Source organism: Hyposmocoma kahamanoa, unplaced genomic scaffold, assembly GCF_003589595.1.
Source record: "Hyposmocoma kahamanoa isolate Upper Pololo Valley unplaced genomic scaffold, ASM358959v1 202, whole genome shotgun sequence".
NCBI lineage: Eukaryota > Metazoa > Arthropoda > Insecta > Lepidoptera > Cosmopterigidae > Hyposmocoma > Hyposmocoma kahamanoa.
Genome location: NW_020653726.1, coordinates 12,100,950 through 12,118,646, shown reverse-complemented (window position 1 = coordinate 12,118,646; position 17,697 = coordinate 12,100,950). Strand labels below are relative to the sequence as shown.

The 17,697-nt window shown below is 36.5% G+C and overlaps 1 protein-coding gene across 1 annotated transcript in view; it reads left to right on the top strand.

Annotated features, from left to right (window-relative positions):
* Window positions 1-17,697, top strand: part of LOC113227048 — a 110,479-nt gene that overhangs the window by 63,422 nt on the left and 29,360 nt on the right. Inside the window, exon 2 of the mRNA XM_026459919.1 lies at window positions 15,624-15,845. Coding sequence (XP_026315704.1) covers window positions 15,773-15,845 — 73 coding nt within the window. The 5' untranslated portion in view covers window positions 15,624-15,772. The remainder of the gene's footprint in view (window positions 1-15,623; window positions 15,846-17,697) is intronic.

Below are 17,697 nucleotides of genomic sequence, written 5' to 3'. Positions count from 1 at the left end.
TACATCCACTAATAAATAAAGAGAAAAAAATCGTATTAAAACAAACAAACTTTCACATTACATTAAGCTATTTGCGGCCAGGGGCCTTACCATGAACTCTTATTATAGTTCAGTATAGGTTCGTAACGACAAAAAAGCGGGATGGTGATATACACTTCATGTACCGCTGTCTTACTACGATTCATTTTAGGTCCTAAACTAAATCGTAATAAGAGTTCATGGTAAGGCCCCAGGGGGTCTACTCTCATTCTTCATCCGACATCCATCCGAAATAATCACTGTGAAATAAGTAATAACCGACCGAATTAAAAGATACATGATGCGAATGAAGCTTCATACTTGGCATCTTTCAATTTTGTCGAGTATTCTCTATTTCACTGTGATTGTTTCGGACAGATGTACGGAGAAGGAGAGTAGGCACCCAGGTTATTTTTCTAACCTAAGCCAAAAACCGATCTCAAAAGTACGTGGAATTACATATAATTACCAAGTTTTATTGAAATCGGTTACTGGAAAGTGCGTAAACCTGGATTCATCCCCTAGTTCGCCACTATATGGGACTTGACATAGGAGATAAATGAATCTTCTTGCGTGAACAGCCACCCTTAGAGGTGGATGATTTTCTTCAAAATTAAATGGGGCCACTATGGAGGTACCATCTTTCCAACAAAAGTCGGTTAATTAATCAGATTATAGAAAATATAATAACCCCGTAGTGAGACGACGACGGCGCCGGAAATATTTCTGGCTAGATGCCAAGTCTGCCTAACTTTCATGATACTAAAATAAACTGCTTTTTTGGAGCGCATACGGCACGAATTTAATAAAATAAAATACAATAAATAGTTAGCCTATATAATAACGCACACACTCAACATAGCCCCACACTAGGGAAACCCTGTGTCGCAAGTGCCATGGATACACACATAGACAACCACACATTACACCCAAACTCACGAGAGAAATAAATGTAGGCCATACAAATATTTCTCCCGGTTCGGGAATCGAACCTGGGACCTCTGCGTGGCAGTCCGGTATGGTAACCGTTCGGCCACCGAGGCAGTTACATATATATATATACTAAATATTATATATATATATATATAATTTATCAAATGCTCAACATGTGATTCGTCTTCTTGTATGCAAATTCTCAATCTTTTGAAAAGTTCGCTGCACGTACAGTTTCTTATTTCATTATGATATAATTAATTTACGAAGTTATAATTCGTTTTCTTGAACTTAAATGAAACATTTCATGGTGTTCCTTAATTTAAGATACTATGTTACTGAAAATGAATTAATCCTTACAATTGACCCTTTCGATCGGAGTCATAAAAATACAGGCTGATTTTTTTTCACATTTTGTCACTTTCAAATGGCAAAGATCTGAGAAGCACTTCCACTGCGTTTGTTACCCTAAGATATAAATTGACAAGTATTTTATCCCTGTAATTTCACCAGCTCCCTAATCCTTCAAAACCGGACCGCAATATTATGCTCGCATTATTGCTTGGCGACAGAAATAGGTAAGGTACTTCGTCTTTCACAAATAGCTCTAGTGCTTGAATTGTTTATCTAAAATATAATACTTTAAAATTGAGTCTAAAATTTACACCTCTGTACCAAATTATTAAATAAAAAAGTTGTCCTAAACTTTCAATAACAATCAAAACACAGACCTGGTAGGTATGTGTTTGATGTTCATTTATTAAAATAGTTTTGATTCTGCGCAGTTGTGGAAACTAAACTCGGTGTCATGAACGATCTTGACCCAAATTCTCACAATTTGCAAATCCACCCACATTGGTCGAGATTACACAATGCACTTTACGATTTTTAGCATCCAGTCCGACCGCGTCCCAAATCTTTATTTCATGAAGTCGATCTGTTGGTATGTTATTGATTTCCTCGTCAAAACCAGCACTAATACGTTTACGTACCGCTGTTAGTGTGAGCGCCAAACGGTCCGGACTATCACTTTATGTTATTTTAATTAAACTCTAACTAATATTACTCAATTTACTTTGGAATACACATGTAGGTGATCTTCGGTGGTAGTTTAGGTGTTGTGTAACTGTAGGTATTTTTCAGTGAATAGTGAGAGTTGGATCCAGAATGAGTTTATTGGCAAAATTGTGGCTATACTTATATTAATCTAACAACTCTGAATAGTATACTAAAAGTGTTGAATACACAAACAACCAATCAGAGGGCCTACATTATTGCAAGAGCGAGACCGATGTGGATTTGCTATCTTGGGGATTTGCCGAACAGAACAAAATGACTGTCGCGGCGAGCAGATGTGACTTACACAGATACACACACATTCTAAAACTGTAGTTATTTAACTATATTGACATTATAGAGGTATTTACCACTGTAAACACCAACTGGTATCAACTATAGCAACTTAAATAACTTTCTACTTCGACTAACTTATAATCGACTAACTCTCCGAATACATTTTCTGTGTCGTGTCGAACATGTCGTGGGCCCGGTGGTAAGCGACACGCCTGTCCATAGCAATAACGCCCTATCGAGGCGGTGTAGCATGCAAATTTCAATGAATCAAGAATCCCCCTTTAGTGAATTTGATTTTTACAGATAATAACTTTTTTAAATGCAACTGCGGTGGAAACGCAGTTCCGTTTTGAATGAATTCCTTTGACTTCATAAAAAATATTTTTATACATTAATGTAAGTACTCTTCAAAAGATTTGCGCTTTTGATTCAGGTGTATTACAGTGAATTTCATCACCGTGAACTATTTGAATGTCTAGTGACCATAGCACAGTCATTAGTAGCAGAAAAGAGAACAAAATGGAGCATCCAACAGCGATCCAGCAGAGCAGCGCCGTTCATTAAATGGAAATTTAAGTTTCACTCCACCACTCCGTTTTAAAGTGAATAATTGCTGCTTTTCAGACGAGCAAAGATCGAAACCCAATTAAATTTCTCCGCTTATTGCTTTTTATTTATACTGGGTGCTCTCAAGAATAATTATGTGGCTGTCTCTAGTGTTTAGCTTAGCAGAAGTTAATTAGTGTGGCGCAGCTGCGATGGAAAGGTTTAAGCTCTGCTTACTTATTATAAATCTTTCCCTTACTTGATATACTTCTTTAGGGTAACATTTTTCCTTTGGCTGAGACAGGCTTAGTATGAGAAATTAAGGAGAGTATGAAAAACTGAAGTTGTTCAAGGAAGTTTTATGACAGGTTCTGAGTAATCACTGTAGAGTTTACATTCATATATTTGTAAGCAAGAAAATATATCTATTGGACGCTACGAAACTATAAATGAATTAGAGAACATCATGTTTTGTGGTTAAAATTAATTAAACATTCCATTACGTTACAACACTAATTTACCATAAAAGGGATTAGTTCCAGACAACAATGTTTTTACTTAAAACAACCCTTTTGAACACTTAAACCAAAATGCTGTAAATGTTTAGAATTCCTAACGACAGGGATGTAGTGAGGTCAATTGGGAGGGCAATTATCATAGTGCCTTTTTGCATCCGTAGCGAAGTTCCGGTCGACCTCCATTAATTTTAAGAATGTATGGAAGACCTAAAATTAGTCTAAAGGGCAAATTGCAAAATTGTAGGTTTGGAAATTTAAAATTCTTCATCGTGCTTTTGAAAGCCCACTGCCAGATATTCTATATGGGCAGCCTATGTGTCGCTGTAATCAGAAGGCATTTTATACAATATTCTGGGCTCTGGGCTTCCATGCTAATGCAGTGCGTCTGGCGTGTTTGCCGACGTTGGTATAGAGAATTTTCACGTACTGATGCGAAATAAGGTGGCATCCTGTCTGCGCAGAGTGCAAAAAAGCCCAAACAAAGTTCTCAAGATGATGAGCGGATAGGTTGGATTATGAACTGCTCTCGCGGTTCACCGAACTTCACGTTGTGGGAGCTCCGTGACCCAGCATTTAAATTCATTTATTTCAATATTATCCATAATTTTTGTACTAAAAATAAAATAAGATCAATTTGGTATATTTGTCTGCAATAATTGATTTTTATTTTTTTATTGATTAATTATTGCAATCGAAACCTAAACAATAATAAAATGAACTAAACAACAAAAACGCAAAACTGCGATTTAATTTGTGAGGGCACTACGTGCACTTCTGAGTACTGCACCGCCTGACCACAAAATGTTATTATTACTGCGCCGGCGGCGAGGACGGACGATGAAACGGGTAGGGCATGGCGTGGAAATTACAATCTATAACATATTCACATGCCGGTCGGCGTAAACGAATTTATTATAATAATAACGGCCTCTAGCTGGCTCATGTTATGCACGTTTACTTGTAAAGAAAAAAAAATTCATGAATTCATGAACTGTAGTCAAAATATGACTACAGTTTAAAAAAAAAGGTAGTTTACACTAATAGCACACGAAACACGCAGTGACTTAACTTAATCCACACATGTCATTGTGAAGAACTGGTGTTCTCTAAATAAAGTTTTTTAGTCTATATTTTACCATTGTGCACTGAGTCAATTTGCATACGTTGCTTCTACTTATTGTATCGACAACACTAAACTATTGTAGCCCAGAACTAAGCCACGCTTACCACGTCACTAGACACCATTAAATCCTCAAGCGTGCAGGTGTTAGAGTACGCAGGGCACGAAATGAGATGTACATTCGTTTGAATCGCACCGCACGCACAATCCAGGTTAAAACCATCTCACTATGGTTCCTCCCATACGACAAAAATAAAAAAAAGTATGTTCACGTATCGCTAAATGAGTACTCACTATTACATCTACTATGTCCAAACATTGAAAAAAATATAAATTGAAGTAATTTACTAATTACTTTCATTATCAAAACGTCCTCCGAAGTGAACACATCTAACGCGCTCTTTCTTATCAGTGACTCATCCATTGTTTACGTGTTTGTTTGTTACTGATTCCCGGAAACTGAAAATTACCGTGGTATTTTTTTGTGATGGATATTCAAGGTCAAGGTATGTATATTTTAAATATATAATTCACTTGTAGAATTATCATTTAGTATTCATGTTATTTGAGCGCTACGCGATCAACTTTTTTGTATCAATTTTGATATGTAGTTTTATTTCATCTTAACTTATAACCGGTTTTTTACACTTGTTTACAATATATTGGGTATGAAAAAATTAGAGACTACCTTCTATTATAATAATCTACTAAAATTTGATCCAGGCTGATCCAGTATTTTGAGTTATTTGGGTGCTACGCCAACTTATGCGTTTCGTAGCAGAAACTACGAAAATTAACAGTAATTAAGATTTTTAAAATTTTATTCATGTTGATATTTTTTGTTTTAGGTTCAGACCGTCACTGCGTCTTTAACAGACAGTTAGTATTTGATATTTGGTACAAATTCAAAAACCAAAGATTGGCTAGTTCGGAGCGGGTACAACATGTATTCGAAGAAATACAGAGCTCCATGCAGATGGAAGATAAAGAGAACTGTTGTTTAGATAAATTGCAGCAACGTATAAAATATATCTGTACGAGAATAAAGTTGCTGTGGAAAAAGCATAGGTACAATAAGGTCTCGTTTTTGGCGGCAGAAGGCGATTTTCTTATGACAACCGAAACAATTACTCTTGGATTTGGCCAGTCGGCCGAGCTCCTCGCCACGTTATCGCGATCCCCTAAAAAGCGCGGGCGGCCGAAGAAGGACTACAACCAATGCTGTAGGCGCTCGCAACAGAGAAAGCGAAGTGAGATCCGCCAGATCGACGAATCATTTGCTTCAATGTTAAGTAATGACTCGGCTGGAATTGCTGACGCCAGTTATGCGGAAGTTTCTCTTAAGGACATCGTTTCCCTTATTGTGGAAGCGAAATTGACGAAGCATCAATATTTGTTGATTCGTTCATTCGTAAATAATAAGTTACCGTTTAATTTGTTGCCTAGTTATAAGTCTGTTTTACAGGAAAAGCAAAGTTGTTACCCAGTTGCAGATCAAATTACTGTTACTGAATCGAGCGCTGAAGTTCAATTACAAGCTCTGCTTGATCATACAACTTCTCGGCTATTGGAGTCACAAAAAGAAGTGCTCCAGTCTCTTTCTGCTGGTGATCCGGAAAACTCCCTAGTCCTAATAGGAAAATGGGGATTTGATGGAAGTACAGGCCATAGTGAGTACAAACAATCTTTTAGTGACTCTGAAACGGACGATGACAGTAATTTGTTTGTAACTTCGTATGTTCCTTTGCAGCTTTTGAAAAAATCTGAGGGAGAAGATATAGTTATTTGAAAAAACCCTCGTCCTTCTTCCACTAGATACTGTCGCCCAATAAGGTTTTAGTATAAAAAAGAAACTACTCAAGTTTCGGTGGAAGAAGAACGATATTTTTCTGAAAAAATTAATGCATTGCGTGCCACAGAAATCAATATTGGTAATAGATATTGGAGCGTATGCCACAATCTTCAGTTAACCATGGTCGACGGAAAGGTATGCAATGCATTAAGTGACACAACTTCCACTAAATGTTACATATGTCAGGCAACTCCAAAAGAGATGAATGATTTAGATTTATGCTCTCAAAGGACAGTAGATCACGATCGTTTTGCTTTTGGGTTGTCACCTCTTCATGCTTGGATTAGATTTTTCGAGTTCTTTTTGCACGTTTCCTATCGACTGGATGTTCAAACCTGGCAAGTCAGGGGCGATATTCAGAAAGAGAACGTGGCAAAAAAAAAGAAGCTAATCCAATCCCAATTCAGGGAAAAGATGGGTTTGGTTGTCGACAAACCTAAGCCAGGCGGAAGTGGAACTTCAAATGATGGTAACACGGCTAGAAAGTTTTTTGAAAATCCCAAAATTTCTGCTGAAATTACAGGCATCGATAAAAACTTGATAGAACGTTGTGCCATCATTCTGCAGGCTTTGAATTCTGGGTATAGGATAAACTCGGATAGGTTTAAAGAATTTGCCATGGCAACAGCCAGGCAAATTGTTGCAACTTATCCTTGGTACTATATGCCGGCTTCTGTTCATAAGATATTAGTCCATGGATCTAGCGTGATAGACCATGCACTATTTATCCATTGGAGATTGTCCGAAGAAGCCGCAGAATCGAGAAACAAGGACATCAAATCGTTTCGTCTCCGGCATATCCGGAAGATGTCTAGGGTTGTGACTAATAGGGACCTTCTAAATAGGCTTCTTCTAAGTTCTGATCCTTTGATATCAGGACTTAGAAAATTGCCTAGAAAGAAGAAGAGTATTTTATCAAAAGCTGTATTAGGACTCCTAACTTTTAAAAAAAATGTTTGAAGGACTTGCATTCTTTGTTGTAATTTATCAATTAAGTTAATGTTGTATTTAGTACCTAATTAAGTAAGTGTTATATAGGTAATTTGATATTATTTAACAATTTTTATAAAAATTAATATAATCTAAGTTTATTTTTAAATATAATACGATAGAAAACATTGTATATAAATCGGCAGATTTTTTACGTAATTTTAAGACTATTTTTGTGATTTTTTATGTATTTTTACATATGTCTATATATATATATTTTACTTTTTTATTTTAAATATATGTTCATTAACATAAACAAACTCGTTTTGCTACTCAAAATCCAAAATCTTAGCATTTTTGTCACCCCTTTCTATGGGCGAGGAACCACAGTGCATCTGAACAAATTGTCCTTACTCCGACCAACCTGAGTCCGAAGCCTCTTTAGACTTCCATATGTTCAATATTACACATGGTACATACTTTTCAAATACAAATTAATCGAAGTACTGTCTTCTAAAAATAATATATATATATAATAAAATTTAAATGTTGAAATATTTTGTCTACTTTAAATCGCGTTTTAATTTTATTTTGATTGAATATCATGATTTTCTACTACCAATATATTCATCTATTTCTCGAGAAAATACTCCATTAGTTCGTTATTATTTTTGACACAACGATCGAACAATATAAAGAAAAAGGTCTTCGACTTGACTGGACTCGTATCAGCGACTGTTGCCTCACTCTTGACTCACAGGTGGCGCCACGGCATAAAAACCATTTAAACTTAATACAAAGATTTGTGACAAGCACACAGAGAAATTGGTAAGATCTACTGGCTCGATCAATCACTTGACAGAGCGGTAGCCACTTTGAGGCAACAGTCGCTGGTTCGAGTCCAATCGGGTTTCGACCGGACTGGACTCTTCTTGTGTGGGTTACTGGAGTTTTCTTTGTGTTCGATTTTATCCGATCTTTGTATCACGTATAGTACTTATAGTAGTTTCTTTTTTCAAACAAACAAATGTTTCGGGATTTTTACAGGGCTCACAGTCCGCTAATTTTAAATCATCTCAATTGTATTTAATGTAAAATGTATTTAACTGCCTCCGTGGCCGAACGGTTACCATTGCCGGACTGCCACGCAGAGGTCCTAGGTTCGATTCCCGGGCCGGGAGAAATAGTTGTATGGCCTACAATTATTTATCTCGTGAATTTGAGTGTAACTTGTGGTTGTCTATGTGTGTGTCCATGGCACCCGCGACACAGGGTTTCCCTAGTGCGGGGCCATGTTGAGTGTGTGCGTTATTTATTTATTTATTGTATGTCGGTAGAATGTCAATGGCATAATTTTGTACGTTTGGTATTCTGATAAGAGTTAAGAGTTAAGTTAAGAGCGGCATGTGGCTAGCCATCGATGCTATTTAACTTTTTGGTATTCTGCTCTTCAATGGCGTTTTTTTTTATATAATGCCAGGTGACCGGACGAACAAATCGTGCGCCTAGTAGTAAGCTACACGCCTGTCCATAACAGTTGCAGTGTCACTCAGAGCATTAAATCACAAAGATCTGAGGGGCACTGTCACTGCGCCCGTCACCCTGAGACATAAGCTGACAAGTCCCATGTGCCTGTAATTTCACCAGCACCCCTTAAAACCGTAAAACAGCAACGCTGACATTACTGCTTGGCGCAGAAATAGGTAAGGTGGCAGTACTTCCCTGGACGAACTCTTTCAGCATCATCGATAGTTTCTGATTGAATAAATGAATACCATCACAGTTATTACTCTGATACTCTATTGGAACTCAACTGTCACTGCAATTAGATTTTAGCAGAATAACAAATATTATCATAATTGCAATACAAACGCAGTGGAGTCTCAGTAGAACTACAATGACCACGAAAATCAGCAGACTTGAGACTGACATTCAGTCTCATAGTCAGCTGTGACTATGGAACCTATAAAGAGCCCGAAATGTTGTTGGTTTGTTTGCAAATAATTATACATGCGCGATTTAGACCCGATAAAAGTTTAATTTCTAACTGAAATAACTTTTAAATAAAATATTAAACATCACGTACATCGACTACTTTAGTGTAGAAATAAAATTCACAGTAAAATAAAATCGATAAAAATAATTTATCATCGTTATTATAATTTCGAATACGAATGTTCATTTCCCACAAACCCCGCTACGACATTTGAAATTTATTTATACGGGAATTTATCTACTGCTTTCCAACTTGTTGCGCTCTATATTATTATCGATTTCGAAATATGATACTTGCATATGTTTTTAAACCTTCCATGGACGGTACTTTAAGTACATCGTCCGTAGTACGTTAGAAACGGTGCGCCAAAACCCTGGCAGCGCGATCTCTCAGTACGGCTGCAGGCGCAGGAGGCGTCGGCGAGAAACTACCCTCGTTTGCTTTATTTTTATTAAAGTCATAAGCAGGATTGCACACTACACTAACAACGTAACTTTCTAAAGTCTCGTCTATACTAACCACAGACCTAAAACTCTTTTGCAGTCGGGGGTACCGACCATTCACTATCACGATTGAAGCTGTTACTATCCATGTCAAAGTCAAAATATTTCATAGGTAAACAAATTACACTTGAAATTGTCATACTGATTAAACTTTACTGCTCATTCGTAAGGCAGATTCCCCTAAGAAGAATGAGAGCAAGAGACTCTAGGGGTTGTTCTTTGCAAATATACAATTGAATACATTTATTATTACAATATTGCATTGAAACATTTTGGATCGAGACTACCTGCAAGAGCTAAATGGGTCACGCGGATTTTTGTCATCCAAATACGCAAGATATACGTTTTGGTATAAAGTTTTTGTTTTCACTATAGTTTTAAACCTCGTAAATGGCAAATTTTGAATATCAATCGGAATCTTATTGCAGAAGCGTAAAAATTGCGTCTAAAATTAATTTGAGACTTTATGAAGACGACTGTCAAGAACAGCTAGTTTATTTTTATTCCTCGTATTAATGTAAAACCGGGATAGATGCCGCAGTGGGATAGGGAACTTCCGCAAATCGCAACAAAGAATAATTTAAATAAGAAGTTTGTTTTAGTTTAAACAGCAAAGCAACAAAGTTTAAATAAGAAGTATAGACACCACTCATCAAAGTTCCTGCAGGGCTTCGTGTGGAATAGACGCGTTTGGCTTGTGCATGCGTTTATCTCCGCGACGAACGCGATAAACAGTTCAAAATTTCAGACGCAAGTATTTACTGTCGCATAACTTTGCAAGTTACAATAAATTCCGTTTTATTTTTATTATAACTATACACTGGTTCATTAACTGCGCACCTAGGTGTCAATAATCGCTCTTTTGTATAAAGCTTATTTACATTATAATAGGGCATCTACTATCCATATAGAATAGGATAATTTCCTCGATTTTTCGCGGTATAGGTGCCTTAGGAGCAAAGGACAAAACAAGAAAATGAGGAATAGAAAATAAAAAAATACATTATTTTAGTGAAAAAGACATGTAAATGATAATAGTTTAAAAATACCAAAACGACAAATTATTCGCAGTTCAAACAGACTTTTGTACAGAATGTTTTGATAGCTACAAAAATACGAAGTCAAGTAGGTAGTAACTTTGAATACGTATATATTTATTATTAAAGATGTAGTATGTATGTATATGCAATATATTAAAGATTACAAATAAAACATTTTATTATGAATTTTACTATTTTATTCTAAACATCTATCCGTGGCGTCTATCCATACAGGTAGGCATATATCCTCAAAAATATGTTTGCAAAAAGACAATTTCTTCAAAATCAGTAAATGTTAGATGAATAAAATCAAGTATTAATGTAATGTAAAAGATTAAACTAGCTATATCCATAGGAATTGTTAATAGTAAACTAATAATTTTTAAATTAGGAGGCCCTTTCAAAAAGTGGGGCATCTATCCCGGTTTTATCCTATTAATATTTCATACGTATGAATATTTTTCTTAATACAAAGAACAATGTCATAAATGTACTTATGTATGTACTATTAGTTGCAGTAGAACACTATGTGAAAGAGTTCGTTCAGGGAAGTACTGCGACCTTACCTATTTCTGCCGCCAAGCTGTAATGTCACCATTCTGTGTCCCGGTTTTGAAGGGTAAAAGGGTGCTGGTGAAATTACAGGCACATGGGACTTCTTAATTTATGTCTCAGGGTGACGGGCGCAGTGACAGTGTTCTTCAAATCTTGCGATTTAAAGGTCTGAGTGGCACTGCAGCTGTTATGGACAGGCGTGTAACTTACCATCAAGTGCATGACTTGTTCGTTTCGTCACTTGATATTGTATAAAAAAAACTTGAACAGGGTAATACACAATGGTTCTTACTATATTTTTTTCCAAAAATTAATAACGCACAACTACGACAACAGTTTGATTTTAGAAATTGTCACTCACGTATAAAACGTCCCTTTGAGCATGTGTCTGTGTTAAAAGGGTATCTAAAACCATAATGTACCTCGTTATTTCAGAGGATTTATGAATAATACCCAGAAAATCTAAATCAGCTGTTCTGTAGCCTACAGTTCAAAAGCTTTTCCCAAGTTATATTTATTATACAAAATCACGCAACAAATTCAATTTTCCATTACTTCGAATTCAATAGCAAGAAGAAATATTACTTGCTTTCTGAAAGAACCATCAAAGCTAATGATAATGTATTTTGACAGATGGTACGAGCACAAGGCTGCGTGATCCGAAGGGGGTTATTTATAAACGTAGGGGTGAATTGTAACGAAATATCAATTATTTATAATAGCTCTGCGTATATTAATGATAACATTAAAATTGGATCGCTACGACATTAATTTGTTTCAAGAAATTCAACCTTTTTTGAAATATACGAAAATGCTTAATCATTATTTGATTTCTATTAACTATAATAAAAAATTGTTATTTTTACTGCAAGGGCTCCGTCAAAGTTGTTGCTTACAGAATCGCTGCAGTGGCGCCACTGTGGCGCAGCAGTGGCGCCACTGTGGCACTGCAGCCGCGCCACTACTAATTTTCATATCCTACTTAGAAGCGCAGTTGCAGTCACAATTAGTAAATGAATAATTGTAACTTTTATTGAAAAAAAACCGACCTCAAAACTTGCTTATCGGCTTTCGAATGCCATGGGATCCCCTTCCCTTCCCCTTCCCTTTCCTCCCCTTCTTGGTGACAATGGAACTGTTACAGACTCCTTTGTACATTTTATACTTTCTTTCTGGTTGTCGTGGTGACGGTGATTTGTTGATGACAAGTCAAGTGAAAAGTGTCGACTTTTTTTAATACTACATGTAACGGAACATGTAACGGAAAATATTTTTTTACTATAAAATAGCTGAAACGAACCCGGAACAGCTTCCTTGGCACCAGGGACTACCCAGGGAATACCCTTTTAAACAAAAAAAGAATTTTCAAAATCGGTCCACATTTGATGGAGAAGTAGGTATATACACTGACATGCCTATGAAATTTGAGGACTATCCTTGATTTCCATGGATCCCCTCATCAGATTTTGACTTGGCAACAATGAGACTACCACGAGAGTGCAACCTTTCAAACAAAAAAGAATTTCCAAAATCGGTCTCCAATTGGCGGAGAAATTTGAAACATACATACAGCCGAACGTATAACCTCCTCCTTTTTTTTTGAAGTCCGTTCAAAATTACTGAAGCACTACAGAAGCACGGCTGCCGCGCCACAGTTGCGCCCCTCTAACGATTCTATAAGCGCCGAATTTGAAGGTTGTGCAACAAATAGAAAAAAAAACTGTAGAACTAGCATGTTCTCTGGAATAAAGCACTGAAATTAAATTTTTTTTTAAATGGCCTGGCAGTAAGCGACTCGCCTGTCTGTAACAGTTAAAGTGCCACTTATAGCTTTAAGTTACAAACATCTGAGGGGTACCCTCACTGTAAGGTATTTGTCGGATATTTTTCCACACCATTACATCACTCATATCGCCGAGGTTAAATACATAATAGCACCGGCACACATTACGGCCACGGCAAGTATGAATCTATTTTCAACAAAGGTGGTCTACAACGAGTAAAATCTCATTCATTGCTTTGCATTAAAATGTATCATAAAGGTTTAAAATTCAGTTTAACCCGTGTTCTCAACATGGGAATAGAAAATTTCGAAAAAAGAAATGAGACGGTTCACGAATTTAAATCAATGCAAGCAATCTGGGTTATTTCACAGATTAGGTCACTTGTTCCTCATTTATCACTGTTCAAAGGAAGACAGAGCTTTGATAGATGAATCGACGAACACGATGCTGTTGTATTAAAATTTTCAATCAAGCATGCTATTACGTGTTTGTACTTAAAATTTATTTTGCAATTTAATTTTCGAAAGCTCTAATTGAGTCCTGGTAAGAATATTTCTTATGTCTACTACTTTGTAAGGAATTCCACAAATATGTACATGTGCTTCAGTTTAGTTTACTTTAGAAAATGTTTTCTAGAAAATACCGTCTTGGACACTCGTAATAAAAGCCAGTGAGTGGGAAAACTCTCATCATATTACTGAACCTTTTTCCCATTTACTTTGGGGTCGACTTGCGTCGAGAAACACTGAATCCCTAAATGGAAGCACAGCTTAGTTTGTACAAGTATCTAAAGAGGCAATAAAATTATAATAGTATAAAACAACTTTATCTTTTGCTAACGCAGAATTGACAATGTTAATCTGATCTGTTTACTTCTTATGTTTTAATCTGTTTACTTGGGCTGAGTTTAATCTACATTCACCAGACATCCGTGTTTCATTTCCAGTTTCATTAAGTTAGTTTCCAGTCGGGCTCGCCGGGCTGTTTTCAGCATGTCGCATTACATTACATGTCAACATGCCACTCCCAAGTTGTCCTAGTTTGTACATTTTGATCGATGATATGGTCATCGTGGCTTTTTGGCTATATATTTTATTGTCACACACTATAGACAATCGAAATGATTATAAAAATGAAATGAATGAAATGAAACCACACAAACTTCGGCTTAATATTAATTGTAAATATTCTTTACAATATTTTTGAAATTAAAGAATAACGCCAGAAGACTCTCTGAAATGATAAGTGAGGTGGAAGTGAATACAGTTTTTATCGATCTATCTAAATTTCTGACATCAAAATTATGAACTCGTAGTGTATAGGTTTTAAGATCATTAGTTTTCACTTAGAGGTGATGATCATATATGTGAAAGCTTAAGCTACGAATATCTTTTATCGTCCCAAAAAGCGATGAAGTACGCCATTTAGGACGTAACATTATCGTTAAATATTTTGGTAACAAACGTCGAGGGCGGTTTGCCGTACTTATTATATTTTAGAGTACATGCTATAATCCGTAAATCATCCGTGGACTTTTGGTTTTTCTTTCAGGTAATTGAAATTGTGACACAGCATTCGACCTTGTTATACAATAATCTCAGTACACACTAAAAAACCGACCTCAAAAGTTAGTGGAATTACATCAATTTGCCAAGTTTTATTGAAATCGGATACCGGAAAGTGCGCGAAACTGGATTCATCCCCTAGTTTGCCAACCTTAGAGGTGGAATATTTTCTTCAAATTTAAATGAGACCACTACTGGAGTGGGTACCGCCAACGTCAAAAGGGTTCTTTCCAACGAAAAAGAATCTTCATTAACGGTTTACAAATGCCGAGGTTGTAGCGTAATATATATTTTAAAAAAAAGCAGTCGAATTGAGAGCCTTCTTCTTTTTTGAAGTCGGTTAGAAAAACTGCAATATGCACCTTAATAATATTGCCCGTGAACACAAAATTTACGTCAATAAGATTATTTATTAGATAGAACAAAACACACCAAACTCAATTCATCTGAGTAAAGTTACGACGAATCAGCATTTGGTTGTGTAAAAACTGTTGCCTACAAAATATCTATACTATCAAAGCGTTGAGTCCAAAGTCCCAAGCCAAAGATATATGGAAGGTTTATTGAATAAAATGTCACCTCGCAGGGCCTGAACCCTTTATTTCCCGGAGATAAATTATTGCATATAGTTAGGATGTTTTTGGGGAAAATGTGACTTTTGATAGAGACGGCTTAGATGAGATGGCAATGGATTTTCGGTTTGTATTTTGTTGACATTCAAGTGTAATATACCAATTTCGAATAAGTAACTTCTAAATACGTTTGAATTCATAAGACGCGACAAATTTAGCTTTAGCAGCTTGCGCTTGGTTTCTCATTATGTCACAGCAAGAAGTATTTCATCGAATGAGTACCTGAAAATCTTATATTATGTGTTTTTATTTACTTATGTTTTTTCCTTTCTTTCCAGTGCCTACCACGATATGACAATAACTTACAAGTAGAAGATTAGAGGAACTACTAGTGATGGTGTTACAATGTTCATAGCCGTAGTAAAACCGATACTGTGATACGTTGTACGCCGCAGTGGACTGTGTGTCAAGTGATGTGGTGAAGCCGATGGTGGTGATGGTGCTATACCGAACACAGGCATGGCTTGTGGTACTGCACCTGCTTGCTGCTTTAAAATTCGGTAAGTAGAAGTTCGATTTAATGATTTTTAAAAGGCTGATCCAAAAAAATTATATATTTCTTTTAAATGAACGGGAAAAGCTTTTGCGGTAGTACCGTACCTACTTTTAAAGAGAATGTGAAAGGAACTACAGGGGACGAGGCGGCGCGGCGGCGCCTAACCTAACGTAGTGTAATTAAGAACTAACTTCAGCTATCATGATTATCTACTTAGTACGGTCGGTGGGATTAGGTGTACCTTAGTATAGGGTAGATTCTTAGGCCGGTTCAGAGGCCGTGACGATAATCATTTGCGATTGACTTTTGTAGTATAATGATGAAATAAATTATAGCTACATTACGTACACATTGATAGAACGCGTGCCCACTTACATTTTATTAAGAAAAAAAATTGACGATGCTTTATTTATAAGTAACACTCACTAACAACTATCATTCGACTCCTCCCTTTGTATTTTTCACGCACACAAACAGAACAAGTTTGACAGACACAAAAGAGTTTGATAAACTACGAACAACCCAGCTATGAGAGAGTATGAATTCCATCAACAAGGGCGGCCGTGACACGAATGATGGAATGGAACTGCACGCACTCCCCTATGTATTATTTATATGCCGCGCTGTGATGCGAGCGTGATCAATGTAGGCCAAATATACAAATTTGTCATAAGTATATTTGCAAATAATAGCACATTTGCTCGTTCGCAGTAGAATGAAACATTTTGATTTTAGCTTTGTTCAATGTGGCACTGTACTGAGTAAAGAATCCAAACAAATACGTGTAATTTTTATTTGGGTACTTACGAGTTATCGTGGTAGAGACATAGATTTTATAAGTATTATGAGTTTTTTTTTACAATATCAAGTGATGAAACGAACATGTCGTGTACCTGATGGTAAGCCATGCGCCTGTCCACGACAGTTGCAGTGCCACTCAGAGCTTTAAATCGCAAAAATCTGAGGGGCACTGCCACTGCTCCTATCACCCTGAGACATACGTTGACAAGTTCCATGTGTCTGTAATTTCACCAGCACCTTTGCTTGCAGTAATGCTAACATTACTGCTTGGCGGCAGAAATAGGTAAGGTGGCAGTACTACTCTGAACGAGCTCTGAAGGAGCTCTGCTGTGACTAAACTTATATGTATTGTAACACCACAATCCAAAACAATAATTTTAGATACTTCGCGATGTCTATAGATGGCGTACGATCAAAATAAAACGCCTTATCAAAATTTTCTCTCCAAGTGATGACATCATGCGTAGCATTTTGTACTGAAAGAGGTACAACGTGCTAAGGTCCTCAGCTGTACTGCCTACCTTGCTTGCTGGTGAGTTTCCACTTGTAGGACTCTCCTGGGACTCGTTATTTAGTCTGCTGAAGTACCTCTTACCTGCCCTGTGTTGTTAGTCATGCCTACTTCACCTCATATTATAGCGGTACAATATATGTATAATTATACTGAGACTAGAATTTACACAACTTATATGGAAGTATATAGATATGATCTACGATTAAGGCGGTCATACACAGCTATATATGACCTAGCGTCAGATGCAGGCGAACCACAAACCATATCGGTCTGCCTCAATCGAGCGCTCTCGCCGGAAAAAATATATTAGCTCTCTCCGTGGCATAGTGCGGTGACTGGACTGGTAATAGGAACAGTTAGAAATATTAATATTAGAATATAAAATACTAACGAGTAGATGTATAATAATAGATTGTTATACAAGTGATGAAACAATTAAATTGTGCTAGATATGTTCCGTTCTCGAGAGACGTGAAATTGTAAATAAAGAGAAACTGGATCTTTACATAGTATAAGAAATAAAAACAGATTGTTAATAATA